This window comes from Caretta caretta, chromosome 2 (assembly GCF_965140235.1).
Source record: "Caretta caretta isolate rCarCar2 chromosome 2, rCarCar1.hap1, whole genome shotgun sequence".
NCBI lineage: Eukaryota > Metazoa > Chordata > Testudines > Cheloniidae > Caretta > Caretta caretta.
This window is the reverse complement of record NC_134207.1, coordinates 255341798-255364794: the sequence shown is the minus strand read 5'-3', so window position 1 is coordinate 255364794 and position 22997 is coordinate 255341798. Positions and strand designations below refer to the sequence as shown.

Here is a 22997-nt window from a genome sequence, read left to right as displayed (position 1 = left end):
CTCCCAGGGTTCTCCCACACTGCTGTTATTGTCCTAGGGCAGATGTAAATCCTGGCAAGTGTCAGGTGCAAGACGGCAGAAAGTTCATCTATCAGTTGTGGTGCTTACATGCCACTCAACTTTTCCCCCTCTGCCTCCCTGCTACCAGAAACTTTCCTCACTGCATTGAAAAGCTCCAGCACCGGGGAACTTTTGAAGTCTGTCCCTGCTGCCGCCCCCCTGGGAAAGCATTTCACTGACATGTACAGCTACACACCACAGCGTGGACACATCCTGATTTTCACTGTGGCATGAAGCTACACATATTACACATCAGTAGTGGTGGCATGTAGATATATTTTAAGATCCTCTGCGATATTTGGATACTTTTATATTTCACTGAATCTTACTCCTTCTGCATTGAAGAGTTTTCTTCTCATCTACCTTTGAAGTACTATAATCTGTAGTAAGGCTCACTACTATGTAATCTATACCAATTTTATTGTTAACCATGAAAACTACAGTTTTCTAATGGTCTTAAAGACGCGATTTGTACCACCAAGTCAGAAATCTATTCATTCTCAAATGTAGTCTTGTCTGAAAATAATGCCATCTCCAATCACTAGGGGGAGACAGAATATTGAAGATACAGCAACTACTCAAAAACATTCTTCCAGAGTAACTCACCAGCACAATAAAGCACTAAATATTAATGAAGATCTAATTTTTATCTTCCTTATCTATTATAGACCAGTATAATGCCATTGATCACTTCTGATTTACATTGGTGTAAGAGAGATAAAAGACTATCTTATGTCTTTTACTCAGTTTAGTTACAGAACCTGTGAATTTTGCAAGCAAGTTAAAAAAATATATTTGGGAGTGACATATGTTCTGGTAATCTATGGAAGAGGCACCAAGGAGCTTGGCAAGATACCACTTCTTAAAAATCCAAAGAAATAATTATAAGTCAGTTTTCCACAAGGACCAGATCCAGTAAAAATGTCAAACATGCACAAATCCCACTGACTTCAATGGGAGCTGTGAAACATTGACTCCCCCACAGTGTTGATCCTAAATTAGCAGTAAAGTCTAAGATTTGATCTATGATCTTAAGGTCCTGAAGTATTAACTCTCTCAAAACAGGTGGACAGATGTACTTGTTTATTTCCTTTAAATTTTATAAAAAATTTAAGTGATGTTCCCAGTTGTTAACTTATTTACCTGAATATACTTGTCGGTTAACCTCTCCACAAATGTTTTTACTCAAAAGTTTTCTATGAAATCTTCACGTTTTTCTTCCAGTCAAATAAAGTTTACTATGGCTTGACAACAGATTAATCAGTCTCTCACACTGGGCTTTTCATGCTGCCAGCATCACTAACCAAATTACTTTTCTTTACCAAAATGGCTGTCACCAACATTTATTACTGGGACCCCAACTGCGCACTCACTGTACAGACAGATCAGACATAAGACTTACAAATGTAAGGCATTTGTGTTGAAACTACAATGTTCTTGGAGGTTTACTGAAACACTTCTAGTAAGATATTAACATTAGTAGGCTCAGGCCTGGTCTACACTACAGAGTTAGGTCAACGCAAGGTAGCTTACTTGTCTCTCCTGTGTACCCAATTACGTCAGAGTCTACACTTGAAGGCTGCTTTTGCCTAAGTAAGTCCCCAGCCACAGAGACATAACTCCACCTCCATAAGAGGTATAGCCCTTACGCCCATGTAGTTCGGGTGACGCAGCGTCCGTGTAGACCAGAGGTGGGCAAACTTTTTGGCCCGAGGGCCACATATGGGTATGGAAATTATATGGCGGGCCATGAATGCTCACGAAATTGGGGGTTGGGTTGTAGGAGGGCAGAGGAGTTCTGACTCGGGGTGCGGGCTCAGGGGTGGGGCTGGGAATGAGGGGTTGAGGGTTCAGGAGAGTGCTCTGGGCTGGGACTGAGGGGTTTGGAGGACAGGGGGGCAGACTCCGGGCAGTGCTTACCTCAAGCAGCTCCCAGAAACAGCGGCATGTCCCCTCTCCGGCTCCCACCCAGAGGTGCAGCCAGGCAGCTCTGCACGCTGCCCTGTCTGCAGGCACTGCTCCTGCAGCTCCCATTGGCTGTGGTTCCTGGCCAATAGGAGCTGTGGGGGTGGCACTTGGGACAGGGGGGAATATGCTGCTGCTTCTGGGAGCCTTGTGGAGTGGAGCAAGACCCCAACCCCGCTCCCTGGCTGGAGTTCCAGAGCGGGGCAAGCCCCAGACCCCACTTCCCAGCAGGAGCTCGAGGGCCGGATTAAAACATCTGGAGGGCTGGATATGGACCCTGAGCCGTAGTCTGCCCACCCCGATGTAGACACTGTGTTACTTACATCGCCTGTTGGCGGTGAGCCCTGAGTGGGGCTGACAGCTGGAGCCCCATCCCCAACCCTGGCACTGACAGTCCAAGCTGTCAGCTGGGCATGGGCTCACATCTGGGGCCTGCACTCGGCTGACAGCTCAGGCTGTCTGGCAGCAGGAGCCAGCTGTCAGTGCTCCATTTCAGACAGTAGAATCACTCTTGGTAAGGATACACACCACTGACAGAAGAAGCAAGCGTGGATGTGAACCACCGCTTTAATTACTGCGGTGGCTGTACGTCAACTTAATATTTTTAGTTTAGATAAGCCCTCAGAAATACAAGTTTTAAATTTTGTATTTCCCACTGTGTCTATCAAAATTCCCTAGGTAAAATCAAACAGATACATATAGCCTGATTGGTATATACTTGCTATTCCACGATCACTTTTTTTTTAAAAAGTGAAAGTGAAATTGCAAATTTAAAGCCACAAAAGAGAAACTAGACGTACAGTAAACAATAAATAAACCAACCTATAGATTCATTCTGATGCAGGGAAGATACTACAATCTGAAAGACGTATTTTCTTAAAATTTTCAAAAAAACAAAAGTTACCACTGCTTCATTTATCTTTTCAGGGGACACTAGGAGCAAAGCATGTCTCATCTCAATGTAGTCTTTTTAATCAGGCTAAAGTTATTAGCCCCCTTTTGTTCCTTCATTTAACAATCACTCTAAATAGAGCCAACAAAATCTAAAAAGTCTAGAAAGAACCAAATTGTGTCCCCCCTAATTTCAGAACAAATTATTCTTAATGTTTCTAGCACTTTCTGCTTTTGGCAACTACATTCATCATGCACCAAAAATCAAACTAGCTGAAATATGCAGATGATTTACTGGTAAAATTTAGGACCTCCAAGGAATTATACATTTATTTAATTTAGAGGATTATTTAAATTTTGAATTGTCTAGCTAACTTAAAAGGCAAGGCTCAAAACATTCTGATAAATTGCATAATATCCACACTCCTGCATAATCATAGAACATTGATATTTTGATAACTGTTTCATTTACCTATTCCCCTGTTAGAGCTTTACTGACTTTCCATGTCCATTTGAAGGCTACACTAACTATTGACTCAAAGTAAAATATGAAAGTTCCTTCCTATACACATGTACACACTTTCAAAAACATACTGCAGATTCTTGGACCCAAAAAGCATCTCAAACAGTTCTCTAAAGAGAAATCAATTTCACACAGCATTCAAGGATGATATCTATGTGCATATTTTAAAAGCCAACTGAACTGCAACAAAATGTAGTCTTAAGCACTTACTTGTAAGGTAGTGTCAAAAACAACAAGCTTAGAACTTGTTGGAACTATGTCATAACACTTGTTAGACTTCATGAATCGCACATAGATGTCACTTTCCGATTCTTCAGATGCTGTAAGAAGAAGGAACACTTTTAAAAGATCTGTTTTTTTTAAATGCAAAAGAAAAGCATACCATCAAATCATTTAGGCACCATTTTAAAATATGAACACTCCCAAAGCAAAAACCTTTGGAACACAAAACTTAAATGACATGGTTCAAGCATCAGAGTTCTGCAGCTCATACCCATCTTTCCTCTGATTACACATTGAAATTACAGTTTGAGACTGACATGTCACATTGATTTAACTGAACGGAATTCCTTTAATAAGGACAATAAATTTCTCCAATATCCAGTCTATTCTATTCAATACTTTCCCTTTGTTTGGGGATATTAATTTTGCTTTATACCCATGTTTTCTGGACACTGCTATTTCTCTAACAGGGAATTGGAGGACTAGTAGGCAAGTTTGGCAAATTATAGGCAGGGCTGATAGCACCACCTATTAAGGTTGCTCAACACTTCCCATAAGACCCTATTTTCAACTGCTTATAGCTTTGACAAATGCCATTTGGGCAGGAATTTTATGGGCTGGATATCTGCCTCAAGCTTTTAAGATTAGAGCCAAACAGCTCAGCCATTTCCAAGAACAAGGCAGGGGCAAAACAATGTATTCCCCCCACTCCCACCATGTTAAATTCTGGTGACCTTTCCTCTGAATTGCTCTAGTGTTCCTATGATTTGGAGAAGGACTTGAAATTTGGCAGGGATGGACTGCGTCAGAGATGTGCCTTTTGCCATCCCCATGAAAATCTGTCTAAATATGTCCACATTATAAGCCTTTGAAAGCAATCACAGTTATGCATCATCAGTAGAGACTTGTTAGTTTGCAGCTTAAGTCTCTAAAGATTCAGTCCTCACTGACCCATGCTCAAGCCTCACGGCTCCTAGGGCAGCCCAGACAGTGAATGCACCATAACCACAGAGCAACTGAGCATATTCCACCCAGCCCAAGGCTATAGGGACAAAGTTGGATTTTCCCCCTAATGGCTGTTTCAGGGCAATGTGGGCTGGGCACTGGAACTGAGAGCATGGAACCTGTCTCTCCTGTGTACTCAATGGCACTCACCATCCCTGCCCTCCAACCCTGTTGGCACCCAGAGCAGCGTGGAGGAAACCATCTGATCTGAATGCAGATGAGACAAAAGTCAGACCAGGAGGAGGGGAAGGAGTAGATTGAGACAAGGAATCTAGTGAGACTGGGATGCGTGGGAAGAATAGGAGAAACTGGGGACATGAAGAGAACCACTGAAATTGGACAAGGAGTTGTGAGGGGTAGGGGATGAGGAAGAGTGAATACAGAGACTGGTTAGGCAGAGAGACTGGGACAAGGGAACTGACAGGAGCCCGGGAGCAGCTGGGGAAGAAGATTGCGAGCCAGCCTGGACATTGGACACAACATACTGGACGAGAAACCAAAAAGGGGGAATTTAGAATTAGCTAGGCAAGGAGACTGGGCACAAAGAATTGAGGGAGGATGGGTGGGAACTAGAATGGGACTCTTGAAGAGTGGAGACTGACAAGCAAGGAGAACAGGACTCAGAAAACACAAGAACAGGCAGAAGGGGCAGGACAGGAGTCAAGTGTTGGGGGGTAGAGAAGAAAGATGGGATGAAGAGTCTGTGCACACTCTCCTCCAGAGCCTGGGGTGAAACGCAAGATTCACAAGAGTCTTTATTCTAGGTCAGCAAATATCTGTGAAATCCACAGGAAAAGTATGTCATCCCCCTCTAGTGCTGGTCCATACAGAGGATGACAATCTACTACTACTATCAGTTACTCTACCACTTGCGCTAACCGTCTGTGTGGTGGATCTAATGGTTCCAACCTGCTGATGACCATGTGATTGTCCATATGACGACACCAAATGGTTTGTTTTTTTAAAAAAGCTAGGAAGTTACATTCGTACAAACTAACTGATAAAAGAACATTAAGGTAGTAAAGACAAGAACTCAAAAGTCAGGAAGTGCCAAAATTAAGGCTTCCTATACAAGCTTAATTTGCCCCGCTTGCGAACATGCATTATGATCGTATGTAATTAAAGACTATTTTCTCTATAGGACCCCTACCTTTTTCAGTGCACACTATGGACCTGCTCTGGGGATAAATCAGGGTTGTGTAGTAAAGGAGACTTATCTATGGGACCCCAGTCTAATTTCTTTCAAAAATTAGTAAGTGAGGAGTCAATTAGGCAGGGGATTACAGGAAGAGAAAGGACGGTCTCACGGCTAAGGCAGATGAATGCTGCCCTGGAGAATCGGATTCTCTATAACATAGGCAGGGATATATGATGCCAAGCAAGTCCCTTATAGCAAGCTTTTCAGAAGTGGTCATTAATTTTGTGTTTCCCATTTTCTGGTGCCCAACTTGAGTCCCTGAGATCTGATTTTTCGGAAATGTTAAGAGCTCACTCACAACTACAACTGAAGTCAAAGGGAGCTGTGCTTCCAACAGAGTGTTATGTAATGTTAATAACTGAAATAATCAGATTTTGTGTCTCTTAAGTTAGTCACCCAAAATTAAGATCAGCAGTATCCACTAATCTGTATTCCCTGCTCTGTACAATGGAGATAATACTGCCTTCTCCCCTCACAGGGGAATTGTGAAAGTTTATTATTTGTGAAACAATGCATTCAGATACAAATAGTGATAAGCACCATAGAAAAGCCTGTGTACAGTAACTGGATTTCAAGATGTGCTATCCATATGCAGATTCCACTGGTGGTGGGCATATGCGTCAAGATTAGAAACATTTCACCAGCAGTATCAATACCAGCAGTTCTCAACCTGTTTCTCATTGTGGGCTGCATATTCGGCCCACAAAGAGTTACCTGGGTCATAGGTTGAGAACTACAGTGCCCCCTAGCTAACCTCCCCCCCCAAATCCCCATGCTCAACACCCTCTACCCAGAGATCCCTCCACAGAGTGGGGTCAGAGAGCTGGGCAGGCAGCAGGGATCCCAGACCCCGCTGCGTGGGGCTGGGGGGCCGTCAGGACCCAGACCCTAACCCTGTCAGGGCCAGGGGGCAGCCAGGAGCCCCAAAACTGCCGCTATGTGGGGCCAGGGAGGGGAGGGGTGGGAAGATGCAGCTGGGCCCTGAAGCCTGATCCTGCTGCTGCGGGGGGGCCGGGGGAGGGCAGGGCAAGCCTGGACCCCGAGCCTACAGCCTGGACCCTGAGCCTGCCATGTGGGGCTGAGGGGCAGCTGGGAGGACCAGCACGCGGCCTTTAGCACACACCCGAGCTGAGCTACAGCTGTGTGCTAATTGGGCCGCATGCAGCCTGCGGGCTGAGAACTGCTGATCCATACAGTACACATATGGCCTCCCAATCATCATACTCTGCGACAATGGCATACAAGGGCAAAGGGCGTCAGATGCTATTTGGTTCCTTCTTACCACAGAATTGCCAAAGAGGACTCAGAGGTAGACAGGATGAAAGGGCAGATTGCAGAATGTGTATGTAGACAATAGTTAGTGTATAAGTATAACTGGAATTCAAGGTAACTCCCCATTCTCCTTGAAGTGCTTGTCCATATGCACACACCACCGATGGTACCTCCCAAACAGTGACTGTGTTAAGGAGGTGGGCTTGGAGTGATTAGTTAGACAAGTGAAGAGCTGTTTTAGCAAATGCAGTAATTGGACTTGGAAGCCTGAGTTTAGGGGATAGTGTTTTGAGAATGTATACTGGTGCCAACATAACTGCTTTGCAGATGTCTAATACTGGCAAATTACACAGTGGTGTCACTGATGCGGCTTGTGAATGGTGGCTCTCCCTTGGCTACAGGAAAGCCCATTCTGATTGAGATTCTCAGACTGGATTTCTTATTCTGCGATGAAATTGCAGAGCCTTTCAACTTCTCTGCTTTGGAGATGAACAATCTTGATGACTTCCTATTTAGGTAGTAAGCTAGCACTCTCCTAATGTCTAGAGTGTACAGCGCTGCCTCAGCTCTGGATGCATGAAGTTTCAGGAAGAACAATAGTAGGTGTATTTGTTGGTTCAGCTGAAATTCTATTACTACTTTTGAACAAAATTCAGAGTTTGTCCTTGTGGAATACTGAGTATAGCAGATCAGCCAATGCCTACATTTCCCTATCTCTTCTGGCACAAAGCTATACCAGATAAAAATACCACTTTCATGGAAAGTTGCAGTTGGGAAGTAGAGGCCATGGATTTGAAGGTTGGCCCCGTCAGGGCTGAGAGTATTAGGTTCAAGTCCCATGGGGATACAAGTTCCTTAACTGGTAGGAATACTTTAACTAGGCCTTCTTGGGAACCTAAATTACCAACAGATGAGAAAATATTGTATGGCACTCCACCAGTGGCTGGTGAGCGGATATGGCCACTAGATACAACTTGACAAAACTGAGGGACAGGTTTGTGTGTTTTAACCAAAGTAAATAGTCAAGTATTTGAAGAGTGATGAGGCATCACTGATTTCTGGCACCAGTGAAAAAATACTGTACTTGTCCAATTTACTAGATTCTGAGAACTTCCCTAACAGCAGAAAAGAACCAACAAGATGAACCTAACTATGAAAGAACTTTCCTGGTCTATTGTTGGCATCCATCTAGCCATCATGCTGTGATATGCAGGTGTCAAACTGTTCTGCAGTGACTCAAGAGCATGAATACCAAGCTCATGGCAGACAGTTAAGAAGCAGGACACAAAACTCCAAATTAGTTACAAGTGGATTTCACCAGCCACTCAAATGTAAACTCCTCAAGCACTAACAGCCTTAACACGGAGTCACAGACAGTCCCTTTGGGCACTGTGATCCATCTTGCCACCCAGGTAAGCCTCCAAAACTCCCTTATACCAACCCTCCCCACAAATTCAGATTACTCCCACTCTCAAGGGACCAGTCACTTACAAGAAGTCCATTGTATCTTAAATCTCACACCAAAGAAAACACTTGTAGCCAATCCTATATCTATCTAAAAATGTATTATATAAAAGGAAATAAGACTTATTTCCAAGGTTAAAGCAGGTAAACACATACCAATGAGTTAGTCTTAAGTTTCAAAAGGTAATAGAAGCTTTTGTAATTCGTAAACTCTATAGGTCCCTTAGGACTAACTCAGGCTACACACTGGGGGATCTCTTGTTTATGCCTACAAAACCTTGCCCTTGAGAATTGAAGCAGCACAGAAATAAAAATCCCTGACAAGGAAAAACTATTCCTCACCCCCCTTCTCTGAGCTGTCAGTTCAGCTGACGGGAAGAATTCACTTTACACATCTTCTTTCCATGTGGAGGGAAGCCTTGTACAAAAGGCTTCTCTGTTGGGCAGAAGTTCACCTCTTTGGTCAGGAACCAACATTTCTCACTATTTCATGTCTCTTTCCAGTCTAGTGATTTACAAAGAGAATTACAATGTAAATACTCAAATATTACCTTACAATATGAGATAGGAATGTTAAGTAAGTGAGATTACTGAATGCGTGTAAGTTGCTGCATGCATTAAAGTCTAAATATTAAGCATATTTTTATAGTTTAATACCTACTTTAGAAATATTAAACACAGGTGAGCCAGACTGAATTTCTACTATGCATTTGGCAATATCCAAATGAGGCATAGAGATCTTGGCATAAAGCGGTATCTGGTATGCCAGCATCACAGCAGGGTTGTCAGATTTGAACGTAGGTTTTGACATTGGTCCTGAGACAGAAGGTCTGGAGGCAGATGTAAGGTTTTGGTTTGGGATACCAATAGGTTTAGCAACTGTGAACCACAATTGCCTGGGCCATGTGGAAGCTATGAGGATTAGCCTGGCTGAATTCTGTTTGTGGAGCACTATGAATCAGAGGTGTTGTGGAGCGGTGGGGAAGAGAGAGAGAGACAGAGATACACATACATCAGGTCTCCTGAACGTGGTATTGGAAACACATCTGCTATGACTCTTGGACTCATTCCTACCCTTTAGCAGAATTTGATGCTTCTTATATTGAGTGTTGAAGTCCATCTTGGGCTTGCCCAAGGCCTTGAGGACATTCTCCAGGATCTGATCTTTAAATCATCCATTCATTATCTGGGAGGGTGTCCGCATGCATGTTCTGTGGTCCAGGTAAGCATACTGCTTTCAGGAATAACTAATATTTGAGGCACCCAATTCCAAAGGCTGATGGCTTCCTGGAAGAGAGAGGAAGACCTTACTCCGCATTGTTTGTTCATATAAAACATGATGCTCATGTTTGTCAGTCATGATCTGTACCAGCTATCCTATTAGATGGAGGAAGTATTTTCAGACCTTCCGTACAGCTTTGAGTTCCAGGAAATTGATGTGTGTTCTCTTCTTCCTTGGGCAGGATGAGCCCTGTATCTTTAATCTGTCCATATGTACACTCTACCCTAACAAGGATGGATCCGTGACATAGTCTAGAATGGCAAAGGCACCCAGAAAGGGACCCCTCTACAGGCATTTATTGGGTTTTCCCACCATTTCAGTGATGACAGGACCAAGGGTGGGATGATGAGAGATGTCCAGGTTACGTTTAGTGGGTGTGAAAGCCAGCTTTAACCAAACCTATCAGCATCCAACATGAAGTCTAGCATATGACATTATGATGTGCATAAGGCCATATGACCTAGAAGGGTGAGACATCATCTTATATAGGTATGTCGGTTCTTCTCCGGTTGAAAAAAGTTAGGGCAGACAGTTTAAATAACTTGCCTTGAGGTAGGTAGGCCCTGGATGTGGAATTGTCTACGATGACCCTGATTAATTTGATTAGCTGAACAGGGATTAAAGCTGATCTCTGTTGGTGACTCTTAAGCTTAACTTCTGGAAGCAACTGAACATGTGGTGTTCAGAGGTCTGTTGAGATCTGCCCTGTATAAACCAATTTCCCATATTAGGAAACATGGTGATGCTGTGCCTTCTCAGGTAAGCTGCCACTACTGATAGCACCTTGGTACTGGACTGGCGGCATTCTTCATACTGTGGTGATTCTTAAGGGCAGTACTTGATATTGGTAGTGATCCTGGCCCACTGTAGGTACTTCCAATGGTGTGGAATGATGAATAGGTGGAAGTATGCATCCTGAATGCTGAGATACACAAACCAGTCTCTCTACCTCAGAGTTTGGATCATTGATGTAAGGGTGTCCATCCTGAATTTCAGCTTGCAAATTAACATATTGAGGTTCAACGGGTCCAAGATGGGTTTTCAGAATAGGGAAATAGTTGCTGTAAAATCCATTTCCCGCTTATTGTGAAGAGTTCTCTTCTATTACGTCAGGAAGTCCTCATGCTTCTCTCTCTAGAAGTAACAGATTCTCTTGAGATAGGTCCCTGTAAAGGGATGGGGAAGGGGCTTTAGGTGTTGTAGCCCATAGAACTAGCTTTACCATTTTAATTTTACTTAGCAGTGATGCAAGGAACCTACTGGTCTGTATCCTGTAAGGCATCATCTTGAGCAGTTAGCACAAGGCTTTGCTACCTATGAACTCTGGCATAGATAAATGGCCCAACAGTCCCCCTAAGTTTTGGGGACTCTGGAATAGTGTGCTTAAGGGAGGAGTTTGTACAAAATTGTACCAAGTGACTGCAGGAACACTGAACTGTTGGATATTTTAGAACAGAAAGATTGGAAGATGCTTAACCACAAACTTGCCTTGGTGATGAATTAATGTATATGGTAACAAGCTAAAATCATTAATATAATAACCTACAGGGATAAGGACATCCCAACATTATTTGGGGTGAGGAAGTTGGATATGGACAAGAGAGGCTGGGTATTTGAATGAGTGTTCATGACAGCCCCATGGCCCTAAAATAGGCCAGATCACAATGTGAGGGGGAAATCTGAACCATCAGACTTGTTTGAGATGACAGGCGACAGAGCAGGACCCTGTGTCTCTTATCACCAGAACCCAAGGAAGGTCTCAGTCTATGCAAGGAAAAGTACAAGAGATTTGATTACAATTACTTCATATTACTGTTATCTCTTTACTAATTCTGCCAATAAAAGCGATTAAAAGCTTTGTTTTACCCTCAGTGTGCCACTGTTATGCAATAGCTGTGAATGTGGTTCCCAACCAGCTACTGAACTTGACAACCTTGATTCTGCAATGCCTGATTCTGGGACTAGAACCCTACAATCCCCCAGCTCTTTAATTAGTAATCAACTGGAAAACAACAACCACCACAGAATTGAGCAACAGCGTAGGTATTACTGAAAACTGGATGGAATCATGTTATGTCCATGGCCCATTGATTAACAGTGATAAGTAAGGATGCAAGTTTGTCACTATGGGTCATGGATTCCTGAGGGACAGGGGGGCATGACCTTCAAAAGTTTGGGGACCCCTGCTGTACAGTAAACAAAGAATGAAGATGGATTATACTGAATAGCTGCTCAAAACACAAGCATTATCTCTCCTGTGCACTGATTAAGGGAGGGGTCCTGTGGAAAAAATTAGTATGTGATGATGTAATTAACGACTATATCAAAGTATACTTCTTGCTTTCCCCCAACTTTTTAGAGCTGGACTTTACAACCTTAATGTTAATTTTAAACATTGTGCATAACAGAGAATTGAGATTAAGGTGCTGCAAAGTGAGTGTTTATAAAAACCAAAAACCACACACGCACACACAGTGTAACTACCAAAAAGCTGTATAAACTACAGGTTTTCTCAAAGATGTGCAATATTTCTGAGTATTTTTATAGCAAAACTAGCTCAGATGTAGCTTATTTCAATGGAAGGTACAACTGTATTACAGTACTTTCAAACAGCAAGTTTCCATAACAGTGTACCCTCATGGCGTAAAACTTTACCAAAACTTAATATAACGGAACAGTGAAACTACTATAAAAACTGTGACCTCAATTCCAGTTTCACAGAAATGTACATGAAATTCTAGAGTGAAGTTTAATTTTATTGAAGAACAGAGTTGAAAGAAGATCCTCATGTGAGGAGGGATCCACCTTAATCAGCTGGTAAACAATCATGCAAGATACAAATATTATTTATTTAAACTTACTCAGATCTTAACATTTGCAAATGAAATAAGAATTCTGGTATTTCAATTTGCAGTCTTAAAAGATATAAAAACCTCTGCATACCTCTAATCATCATTATTTAAGGCACTTAGCACTAGTAATCCTCAAATAGATATTTAATCATAGTGCATCCCACTGAATTCTTTGCACAGATACTGTATAAATACTTTTATAGTTTGTGCAGGAGTGCCTACAACAGACCACTGTGGACTGACTTTTTGCTGTCTGTACAATGCCTAACACAATGGGGCTTCTGGCCTATGAATGGGGCTTCCAGGTACCACCACAGTACAAGTAATTACCTCTTGCAGCTAAGGGAAGGTCTACATTATGAGGCTAAGTCGACCAAAGTTACGTAACTCCAGGTACGTGAATAACGTAGCCGGAGGCAATGTACCTTAGGCTGACTTGTTGCAGTGTCTACACTGTGCTGGATCGACAGGAGAAACTCTTCACCAGAACGAGAAGCATAAGAGGAGTACCAACATCAATGGGAGAATGATCGGTGGTTGATTTAGCAAGTCTTCACTAGACCTGCTAAAAATTGACCCCCAGTGGATCGACTGCAGTGTGTCAACCCCCCAGTAAATGGAGAGAAGCTGTAAGCAAGGCTATGCTTTTTTATATTTAGACTGAATTCTAGTGTTTCAGTTCAACTTTAGTTTGTGGTTCCAGAAAACCTTGAAAGCAGGAAGCTCTACTGCATGAGGAACATTTTCCACGTTTGATTAAAGCTTTCAAAAGTTAGTTTAATCACAAAGAGATCATTCAGTAACTATAGGTACACAACTGTTGTAGTGAGCATCCGTGACCTTCAAGAGCAGCTTGTTAAGGCTGCCAACCAATAAAAAACTCCTCACTTTCCATAAACATTTCAATGATGTAAAGAATCCTCCTGGTGGGCCTTACACAAATATTTGTGTAACTGACATTAACTAAATCAATTATAACAATTTGACTTCAGATTTGAAGCTAGTTTTTCCCCTCTCCTTGCTGCTGAAAGCCTAAAATGAATCTACTCAGTAGTCTAGCTAGTAGTTAATAGGAAATGGGGGCAGGAGTCAAGTTAAAACTCTCCCTATTCCTACTCCACCAGTCTGGGAAAGTGGACAGCATTTGTAAAGTATTGTAAATAGCAACAGATTTGGGATGTCAGGGCTGGGCAATAGGTCAGGGGGAAGTCAGCACACTTCATACCAGTCCCCTCTATAAATCTGGAGGGTATTAATCAGAGAGTCTTCACTTGAGCACTTAGCCCTGGTCTACACTAGGGCTTTAGGTCGAATTTAGCAGCGTTAAATCGATGTAAATCTGCACCCGTCCACACAATGAAGCCCTTTATTTCGACTTAAAGGGCTCTTAAAATCGATTTCCTTACTCCACCCCTGACAAGTGGATTAGCGCTTAAATCGACGTTGCCGGCTCGAATTTGGGGTACTGTGGACACAATTCGATGGTATTGGCCTCCGGGAGCTATCCCAGAGTGCTCCATTATGACCGCTCTGGACAGCACTCTCAACTCAGATGCACTGGCCAGGTAGACAGGAAAAGAACCGCGAACTTTTGAATCTCATTTCCTGTTTGGCCAGCGTGGCAAGCTGCAGGTGACCATGATGGAGTCCCAGAATCGCAAAAGAGCTCCAGCATGGACCGAACGGGAGGTACGGGATCTGATCGCTGTTTGGGGAGAGGAATCCGTGCTATCAGAACTCCGTTCCAGTTTTCGAAATGCCAAAACCTTTCTGAAAATCTCCCAGGGCATGAAGGACAGAGGCCATAACAGGGACCCGAAGCAGTGCCGCATGAAACTTAAGGAGCGGAGGCAAGCCTACCAGAAAACCAGAGAGGCGAACAGCCGCTCTGGGTCAGAGCCCCAAACATGCCGCTTCTATGATGAGCTGCATGCCATTTTAGGGGGTTCAGCCACCACTACCCCAGCCGTGTTGTTTGACTCCTTCAATGGAGATGGAGGCAATACGGAAGTAGGTTTTGGGGACGAAGAAGATGATGATGATGAGGAGGTTGTAGATAGCTCACAGCAAGCAAGCGGAGAAACCGGTTTTCCCGACAGCCAGGAACTGTTTCTCACCCTAGACCTGGAGCCAGTACCCCCTGAACCCACCCAAGGCTGCCTCCTGGACTCAGCAGGCGGAGAAGAGACCTCTGGTGAGTGTACCTTTTAAAATGCTATACATGGTTTAAAAGCAAGCATGTGAAAGGATTACTTTGCCCTGGCATTTGCGGTTCTGCCTTTGCAAAAGGTTTCTGGGGAGGGCAGCCTTATTTCGTCCTTCATGGTAGGACACTTTACCACTCCAGGCCAGCAACACGTACTGGGGAATCACTGTAGAACAAAGCATTGCAGTGTATGTTTGCTGGCATTCAACCAAAATCCGTTCACGCGGTGGGAGGAGGCAAAATGCGACCTTGTAACGAAAGCACATGTGCTATGTATGTAATGTTAACAGCAAGGTTTACCCTGAAAGAGTGTAGCGACTGTTTTATAAAATGTGTCTTTTTAAATACCGCTGTCCCTTTTTTTTTCTCCACCAGCTGCATGCGTTTCAATGATCACAGGATCTTCTCCTTCCCAGAGACTAGTGAAGCTTAGAAAGAAAAAAAAACGCACTCGCGATGAAATGTTCTCCGAGCTCATGCTGTCCTCCCACACTGACAGAGCACAGATGAATGCGTGGAGGCAAATAATGTCAGAGTGCAGGAAAGCACAAAATGACCGGGAGGAGAGGTGGAGGGCTGAAGAGAGTAAGTGGCGGGCTGAAGAGAGTAAGTGGCGGGCTGAAGAGAGGGCTGAAGCTCAAAGGTGGCGGCAGCGTGATGAGAGGAGGCAGGATTCAATGCTGAGGCTGCTGCAGGACCAAACCAGTATGCTCCAGTGTATGGTTGAGCTGCAGCAAAGGCAGCTGGAGCACAGACTGCCACTGCAGCCCCTCTGTAACCAACCGCCCTCCTCCCCAAGTTCCATAGCCTCCACACCCAGACGCCCAAGAACGCGGTGGGGGGGCCTCCGGCCAACCAGCCACTCCACCACAGAGGATTGCCCAAAAAAAAGAAGGCTGTCATTTAATAAATTTTAAAGTTGTAAACTTTTAAAGTGCTGTGCTTAAAGTGCTGTGTGGCATTTTCCTTCCCTCCTCCACCACCCCTCCTGGGATACCTTGGTAGTCATCCCCCCATTTGTGTGATGAATGAATAAAGAATGCATGAATGTGAAGCAACAATGACTTTATTGGCTCTGCAAGCAATGATTAAAGGGAGGAGGGGAGGGTGGTTAGCTTACAGGGAAGTAGAGTGAACCAAGGGGCGGGGGGGTTAATCAAGGAGAAACAAACAGAACTTTCACACCGTAGCCTGGCCAGTCATGAAACTGTTTTTCAAAGCTTCTCTGATGCGTACCACGCCCTCCTGTGCTCTTCTAACCGCCCTGGTGTCTGGCTGCGCGTAACCAGCAGCCAGGCGATTTGCCTTAACCTCCCACCCCGCCATAAACGTCTCCCCCTTACTCTCACAGATATTGTGGAGCACACAGCAAGCAGTAATAACAGTGGGAATATTGGTTTCGCTGAGGTCTAAGCGAGTCAGTAAACTGCGCCAGCGTGCCTTTAAACGTCCAAATGCACATTCTACCACCATTCTGCACTTGCTCAGCCTGTAGTTGAACAGCTCCTGACTACTGTCCAGGCTGCCTGTGTACGGCTTCATGAGCCATGGCATTAAGGGGTAGGCTGGGTCCCCAAGGATACATATAGGCATTTCAACATCCCCAACAGTTATTTTCTGGTCTGGGAATAAAGTCCCTTCCTGCAGCTTTTGAAACAGACCAGAGTTCCTGAAGATGCGAGCATCATGCACCTTTCCCGGCCATCCCACGTTGATGTTGGTGAAACGTCCCTTGTGATCCACCAGAGCTTGCAGCACTATCGAAAAGTACCCCTTGCGGTTTATGTACTCGGCGGCTTGGTGCTCCGGTGCCAAGATAGGGATATGGGTTCCGTCTATAGCCCCACCACAGTTAGGGAATCCCATTGCAGCAAAGCCATCCACTATGACCTGCACATTTCCCAGGGTCACTACCCTTGATATCAGCAGATCTTTGATTGCGTGGGCTACTTGCATCACAGCAGCCCCCACAGTAGATTTGCCCACTCCAAATTGATTCCCAACTGACCGGTAGCTGTCTGGCGTTGCAAGCTTCCACAGGGCTATCGCCACTCGCTTCTCACCTGTGAGGGCTGCTCTCATCTTGGTATTCATGCGCCTCAGGGCAGGGGAAAGCAAGTCACAAAGTTCCATGAAAGTGCCCTTATGCATGCGAAAGTTTCGCAGCCACTGGGAATCGTCCCAGACCTGCAACACTATGCGGTCCCACCAGTCTGTGCTTGTTTCCCGAGCCCAGAATCGGCGTTCCACAGCATGAACCTGCCCCATTAGCACCATGATGCATGCATTGGCAGGGCCCATGCTTTCAGAGAAATCTGTGTCCATGTCCTGATCACTCACGTGACCGCGCTGACGTCGCCTCCTCGCCCGGTATCGCTTTGCCAGGTTCTGGTGCTGCATATACTGCTGGATAATGCGTGTGGTGTTTAATGTGCTCCTAATTGCCAAAGTGAGCTGAGCGGCCTCCATGCTTGCCTTGGTATGGCGTCCGCACAGAAAAAAGGCGCGCAACGATTGTCTGCCGTTGCTCTGATGGAGGGAGGGGCGACTGATGACACGGCTTACAGGGTTGGCTTCAGGGAGCTAAAATCAACAAAGGGGGTGTCTGTACATCAAGGAGTATTTCAGGCAGGACTTCACGGAGGGTTCCAATAAGAAATGGTGCACCTAAGTTATCGTTCTTATTGGAACAAGGAGGTTAGCCTGGCCTCTGATTGATACATGGCTAGATTTACCTCGCTGCACCTTCTCTGTGAGTGACTGCAGTGTGATCTAGAGGAATGAGTCCCCTAGACAGGGGAGGAGGCAAATGAGTACAAAACAAAACTGGTCTATTTCTTGTTCTGAGCCACTCCATCTATCTTTTACATCTTTGGCTGGCAGCAGACGGTGCAGAAGGACTGCATGCCACCCACATCTCATGGCTGCTCGGCAGAAGTTGGTACAGTACGACTGCTAGCCATCTTCATCTCTTGCCTGCCTGGCAGAAGATGGTACAGTACGACTGCTAGCAGTCCGTATCGCCTGCCCGCTCACCATAAGACGGTTCAATAGGACTGACTGCAGGACTAAAGAGAATGACCTGGTCAAGTCACTCCAAATTTAGTCCCTGCACCCATGTCTGCCCAGGCGCTCCCAGCCGACGTGGCCAGGAGCACCTCGGACATGACGATGACGGCTACCAGTCGTACTGTACTGTCTGCTGCCACAAGGCAAGGGGTTGCTGCTACTGTGTAGCAATGCCGTACCGCGCCTGCCAGCACCCAGGAGACATAGGGTGACGGTTACCTGAGCGGGCTCCATGCTTGCAGTGGTATGGCGTCTGCACAGGTAACTCAGGAAAAAAGGCGCGAAATGATTGTCTGCCCTTGCTTTCACGGAGGGAGGGAGGGAACGGGGGCCTGACGATATGTACCCAGAACCACCCGCGACAATGTTTTAGCCCCATCAGGCATTGGGATCTCAACCCAGAATTCCAATGGGCAGCGGAGACTGCGGGAACTGTGGGATAGCTACCCACAGTGCAACGCTCCGGAAGTCGACTCTAGCCTCGGTACTGTGGAAGCGCTCCGCCGAGTTAATGCACTTAATGCACTTAGGCATTTTCGGACCCAAGTGGAGGTGGAGAAAACCTGGATTTGTGCTGGAAATGGCCCACCTGTTGATCACTTTAGATAAGCTATTACCAGCAGGACAGTGGGGTGGGAGGAGGTATTGTTTCATATTCTCTGTGTGTATATAAAGTCTGCTGCAGTTTCCACGGTAAACATCTGATGAAGTGAGCTGTAGCTCATGAAAGCTTATGCTCAAATAAATTGGTTAGTCTCTAAGGTGCCACAAGTACTCCTTTTCTTTTTGCGAATACAGACTAACACGGCTGTTCCTCTGAAACCTGTCTTTGTACAAGGTGTGTCTTGTAAGGTATTATTTGGAAAAAAAAAAACAAAAAACTCAATTTGCTGGTCAGTATCATCCTGACAAAATATGCATGGCAATCTTAACAACATTACACAGGGAAGCCTTAATAAATGTTCCAAGCCTCACAGACCTGCCCAAAGAGAAGCTAGCAAACAGGTCTGTCCTAAACAAAGAAGTGTGTGCTCTGCTTAATTTGAATTTAAACTGTAAACAGTCATCAAGCAGTAAGCGAAGACAAAGGAAGTTCAAACAGGTGGGAAAAACAAACAGCAAGGAACATCTTTCCACATAGACTCTGCCTCCTACTGCTCAGCTGGAAATGTTTTTCAAGACAGAGACTGAAACTATATAAAGGAGGGACAAACAGCTCAAGGGTCCCCTCTCTTTCCCCCTGCCCATTGCATTCACTGCACCGGCAGGGACAAAAGGAAGCAGTCATTGGACTGTGGGGGAGGGTTCCTGACCCGACAATTTAGCCAGTAATCTGTTGGAGCATGTGATGAGAAATTTTGCTTGAATCTAATATAGTTTGTTAAGTTAGGCATTAGTAAACTTACATTTTTCTTGTAAACATTTCCAACTTTTATGCCTCATTATTTGTACTAACAAAATCTTTGTGATTAATAAACTTGTTTTACTGTTTTATCTAATCCAGTGTGTTAAATTTAAGTGTCTGAATAACTATTTGAGATAATAAACTGGCATTTCCCTTAAAGGAAAATGAACTTAAGATATTTGTACTGTCTAGAAGAGGGATGGGCAGTACAGGACATATATTTCTAGGGGAAATCTGGGTCTGGGAGCATGTTGTGGGTTACCCAGAAGTATAATCAAGGCTGGTGAGTGTAACCCAAGTGTGGCTGGCAGGCTGCAGTTACACACTAATGCTCAGGGTATGGCTTGCATGCTGGAAGGCGCCCAGGTGGGAGCTACTTCAGCAAGGCATTGTAAGGCACCCAAGGTTGCAGGACAGGGGTGACCCAGCCCCCCTGGTTTGGACTGTACCCTAGTCTGCCAACCACATATTCAAAAGCAGAAGCAGGAGGCTGCTATTCCTCAGAGGCTGCAAACTTCAATAATAATGCAGGGAAATTCTCTCAGTCAGGAGACAGACATTTTCCATTTTCTCCCGCCTATTCAGGTAGAACCTCAGAAGTCAGATAGCTTTAGTTTACTCAATGCTAGAACTTGGTTTGGTGTTGAAAGAGTCAAATCAATCAGTCCATACAGTTAAACCCAAGCTCTGAGTTTAACAGTTTTATTTCTAACTCAAATGATTATGAGTTACTAAATTGATATGTTTGCGGAGTGTGACAATGCATGCTGTACACAAATGGAAAAATCTGAGTGAAGTGTCTAAGCAGAAGGCGCTAAATTAGGGAAGTACAAGATTAGAGATAATATAGCACCAGTCTTTTAAAAAGGTCTTTTTGATCCTCATCTAGTAACAATTCAGTCCCTAGTAAAATAATGTAATAAATTCTACAGATTAAGTTTTACATAATAAAATTTAACTCTGATTGCAACCCCACATTTTGAGAATCATGATGTGTGGACTCTGGAGTGGCTATAGGATGAATGCAGTCAGAATATTATGACAAAGTTCCTGCTCTACCTTGGTGGGTCTTGCGCTTATTGGCGGATTTACTTGCCTTGGAGCTTCACGGCAACCCTCAGCTTGACCGTTTTTCTGAATTCACAGTCCAGGTCGACAACTCCTGTGTCTGACCAGGAGTTGGGAGGATTTGGGGGGAACCCAGGCCCGCCCTCTACTCCGGGTTCCAGCCCAGGGCCCTGTGAAATGCAGCTGTCTAGAGTGCCTCCTGGAACAGCTGTGCAACAGCTACAACTCCCTGGGCTACTTCCCCATGGCCTCCTCCCAACACTTTCTTTATCCTCACCATAGGACCTTCCTCCTGGTGTCTGATAACGTTTGTACACCTCAGTCCTCCAACAGTCCGCGTTCTCACTCTCAGCTCCTAATGCCTCTTGCTCCCAACTCCTCACATGCACACCACAAACTGAAGTGAGCTCCTTTTTTAAAACCCAGGTGCCCTGATTAGTCTGCCTTAATTGTCTCCAGAAGGTTCTTGATTGTTCTGGAACCTTCCCTGTTACCTTACCCAGGGAAAAGGGACCTACTTAACCTGGGGCTAATATATCTGCCTTCTATTACTCTCCTATAGCCATCTGGTCCAACCCTGTTAAAATATGAACATGAGAGAGAAAGAAAGTTAGTTGTCAGACACCTCTAGCATTTTATGGGCTGGTATTTTGAACTGCAATAGCCAATGTCCACTAGGCCCCTCTTTCTCTAGAAAGGTGTCTCCCTTCATAAACTAATCACCTCCAATGACCAGAATCTCAGGGATTGTCAACATACAAATTAGCACTAGTTTAGTTAAATTAAGTGAGTCTAAGTCCCTGTGAGGACACTTGCTTTGGTTTAAGAATGGCTTATTTCAGTTTATCTTAAAAACCATGTACCAAATTAACGGAAGCTCAACGGTGTTAACCCAAAATAAGCATACATTTGGTCTTTGGCACTAGTTTAATGTCACACTTTTAGTTAAACTGGTGCACCTCTATTTAAACAAGCCCTAAGTGATCTGGATCTCAGCAATACTACTCCAAAACTGTCCAACATCCACAGTAGGGATAGAACTGTGGGAGTGCTGGCTCTCCTCTCTTTCCCCACACACTTCCAAAGCTGCTCATGAAATCACTAAATATTGAGTGTGCTCTTTTTCAGCTTTTCAGTGGGGAAACAGCTTGGTGAAGAGTGAGTATTTGAGAGACCGGCAGCAAAAACAGATTGTCCCACTAAGGAACAGAGCATCTGGATCTTGCAACCTTCTCCCTCGTAAGATTTTCTGTAAAAGTAGTAAGATCACTATAAGCAGCTTCAAGTTGCCACAAACTGCTTTATGGAGAGGCAGAGATGAAACTGGAACTCCAGCACAGCAGAAGTGCATGTGAAGGCACCAAAAATTTCATAATCTCAACTAGCCAGCTGATCTGGAAGCTGGTAAGAAATGGTCTGCCTTCCCAGCTTTTGTCTGAGGAAAATGACAAGATATACAGAAAAATATTCCAGAGAGGATGTAGGAGTGATAGTGCACTGTGATATTAGAATGAATGAAGTTGATGAATTTGAAGAAATTCAGAGAACAGAAATGTAGTTAAGAGAGAAGTTGGATTGCCTTGTAAGCAAAAAGGTAAAGCAACTACAGTAGAACCCTGTCAATATGTACTATTATATGGTAGGCTCATTGTGAGCTACCAAATATTGCAAGCTAATAGGCAAAGGAGTCAAAAGTCAAATATTGTCCATTTATTATAATGTTTAGTTTTATACTCAATCACAGTAGTAAAAACAATTTTGTAAAAGTCATAACAAGACTTTACTATAGCATTTTGATATTGAATTTTTGTCCAGATTTAGAATCAGACCAGAGTTAGCGTTTTCCAGGCTGCAGACTGAAAGAAATTCTACCATCGCTCTGCCAAGGTTTGTACTTTGTCTTTCTTAGAAGAAGTTGAACATAAAGGCCAGGAAACTTTTGCCAATATGGGTAATGTTGGTTAAGACCGTCATTTTATGCTAGGAGGGTTTTCTGGTGCAGCTATTCTGGCAAACCTTTTCTAATAGCTTAAGGAGGGATAAAAAGCATTGGTTCTGCAGAAGTAGGTTCTGTAATATTGATCATTCAAGTCTTCATCTCACTGCACTCAGAAGTCAGCCATTCACAGACTTTCAACTGCATCTCATCCTTCTTACCTAAATAACCAAGCTTACCACTCATCTTTGAGGACTGGCTACAAATAGGGCATAATTACTGAAGAGGTGTACATGTATTCATACTTCTCTCTGAAATGTATGCACTGTTTCTCTGACTTCAGAAAGGTCCAATTAGTTCTGTCATTTATAACTACTTATTAGAGCATATTCTGATTTTAGAATAGGATCGCTGCTTTTAGTTCTCTATGATGTTTTACAGAATCTTCATTCCCCCCGACACATTTTTTTTAAATAAATAAAGTCTCTACTTGCTCTTTTAAGTCATTATTTTAAATACTGTCTATTCTCTCAAAAAATACAAACCAATACCACAACACACCCACCTTCTACTAGGAAG

The 22997-nt window shown here is 44.1% G+C and overlaps 1 protein-coding gene across 11 annotated transcripts in view; it reads right to left on the bottom strand.

Moving 5' to 3' along the window:
- The window catches only part of PRKAG2 (protein kinase AMP-activated non-catalytic subunit gamma 2), a 386915-nt gene that overhangs the window by 53672 nt on the left and 310246 nt on the right, over positions 1-22997 (bottom strand). For all 11 annotated transcript variants that reach the window (XR_007354878.2, XR_007354879.2, XM_048837547.2 and 8 more), the window contains one exon: positions 3650-3759. Coding sequence is in view for 9 of the 11 variants with exons in the window: in XM_048837547.2 (XP_048693504.1) it covers positions 3650-3759 (110 nt within the window). In the remaining 2 variants the exon portion in view is untranslated. The remainder of the gene's footprint in view (positions 1-3649; positions 3760-22997) is intronic.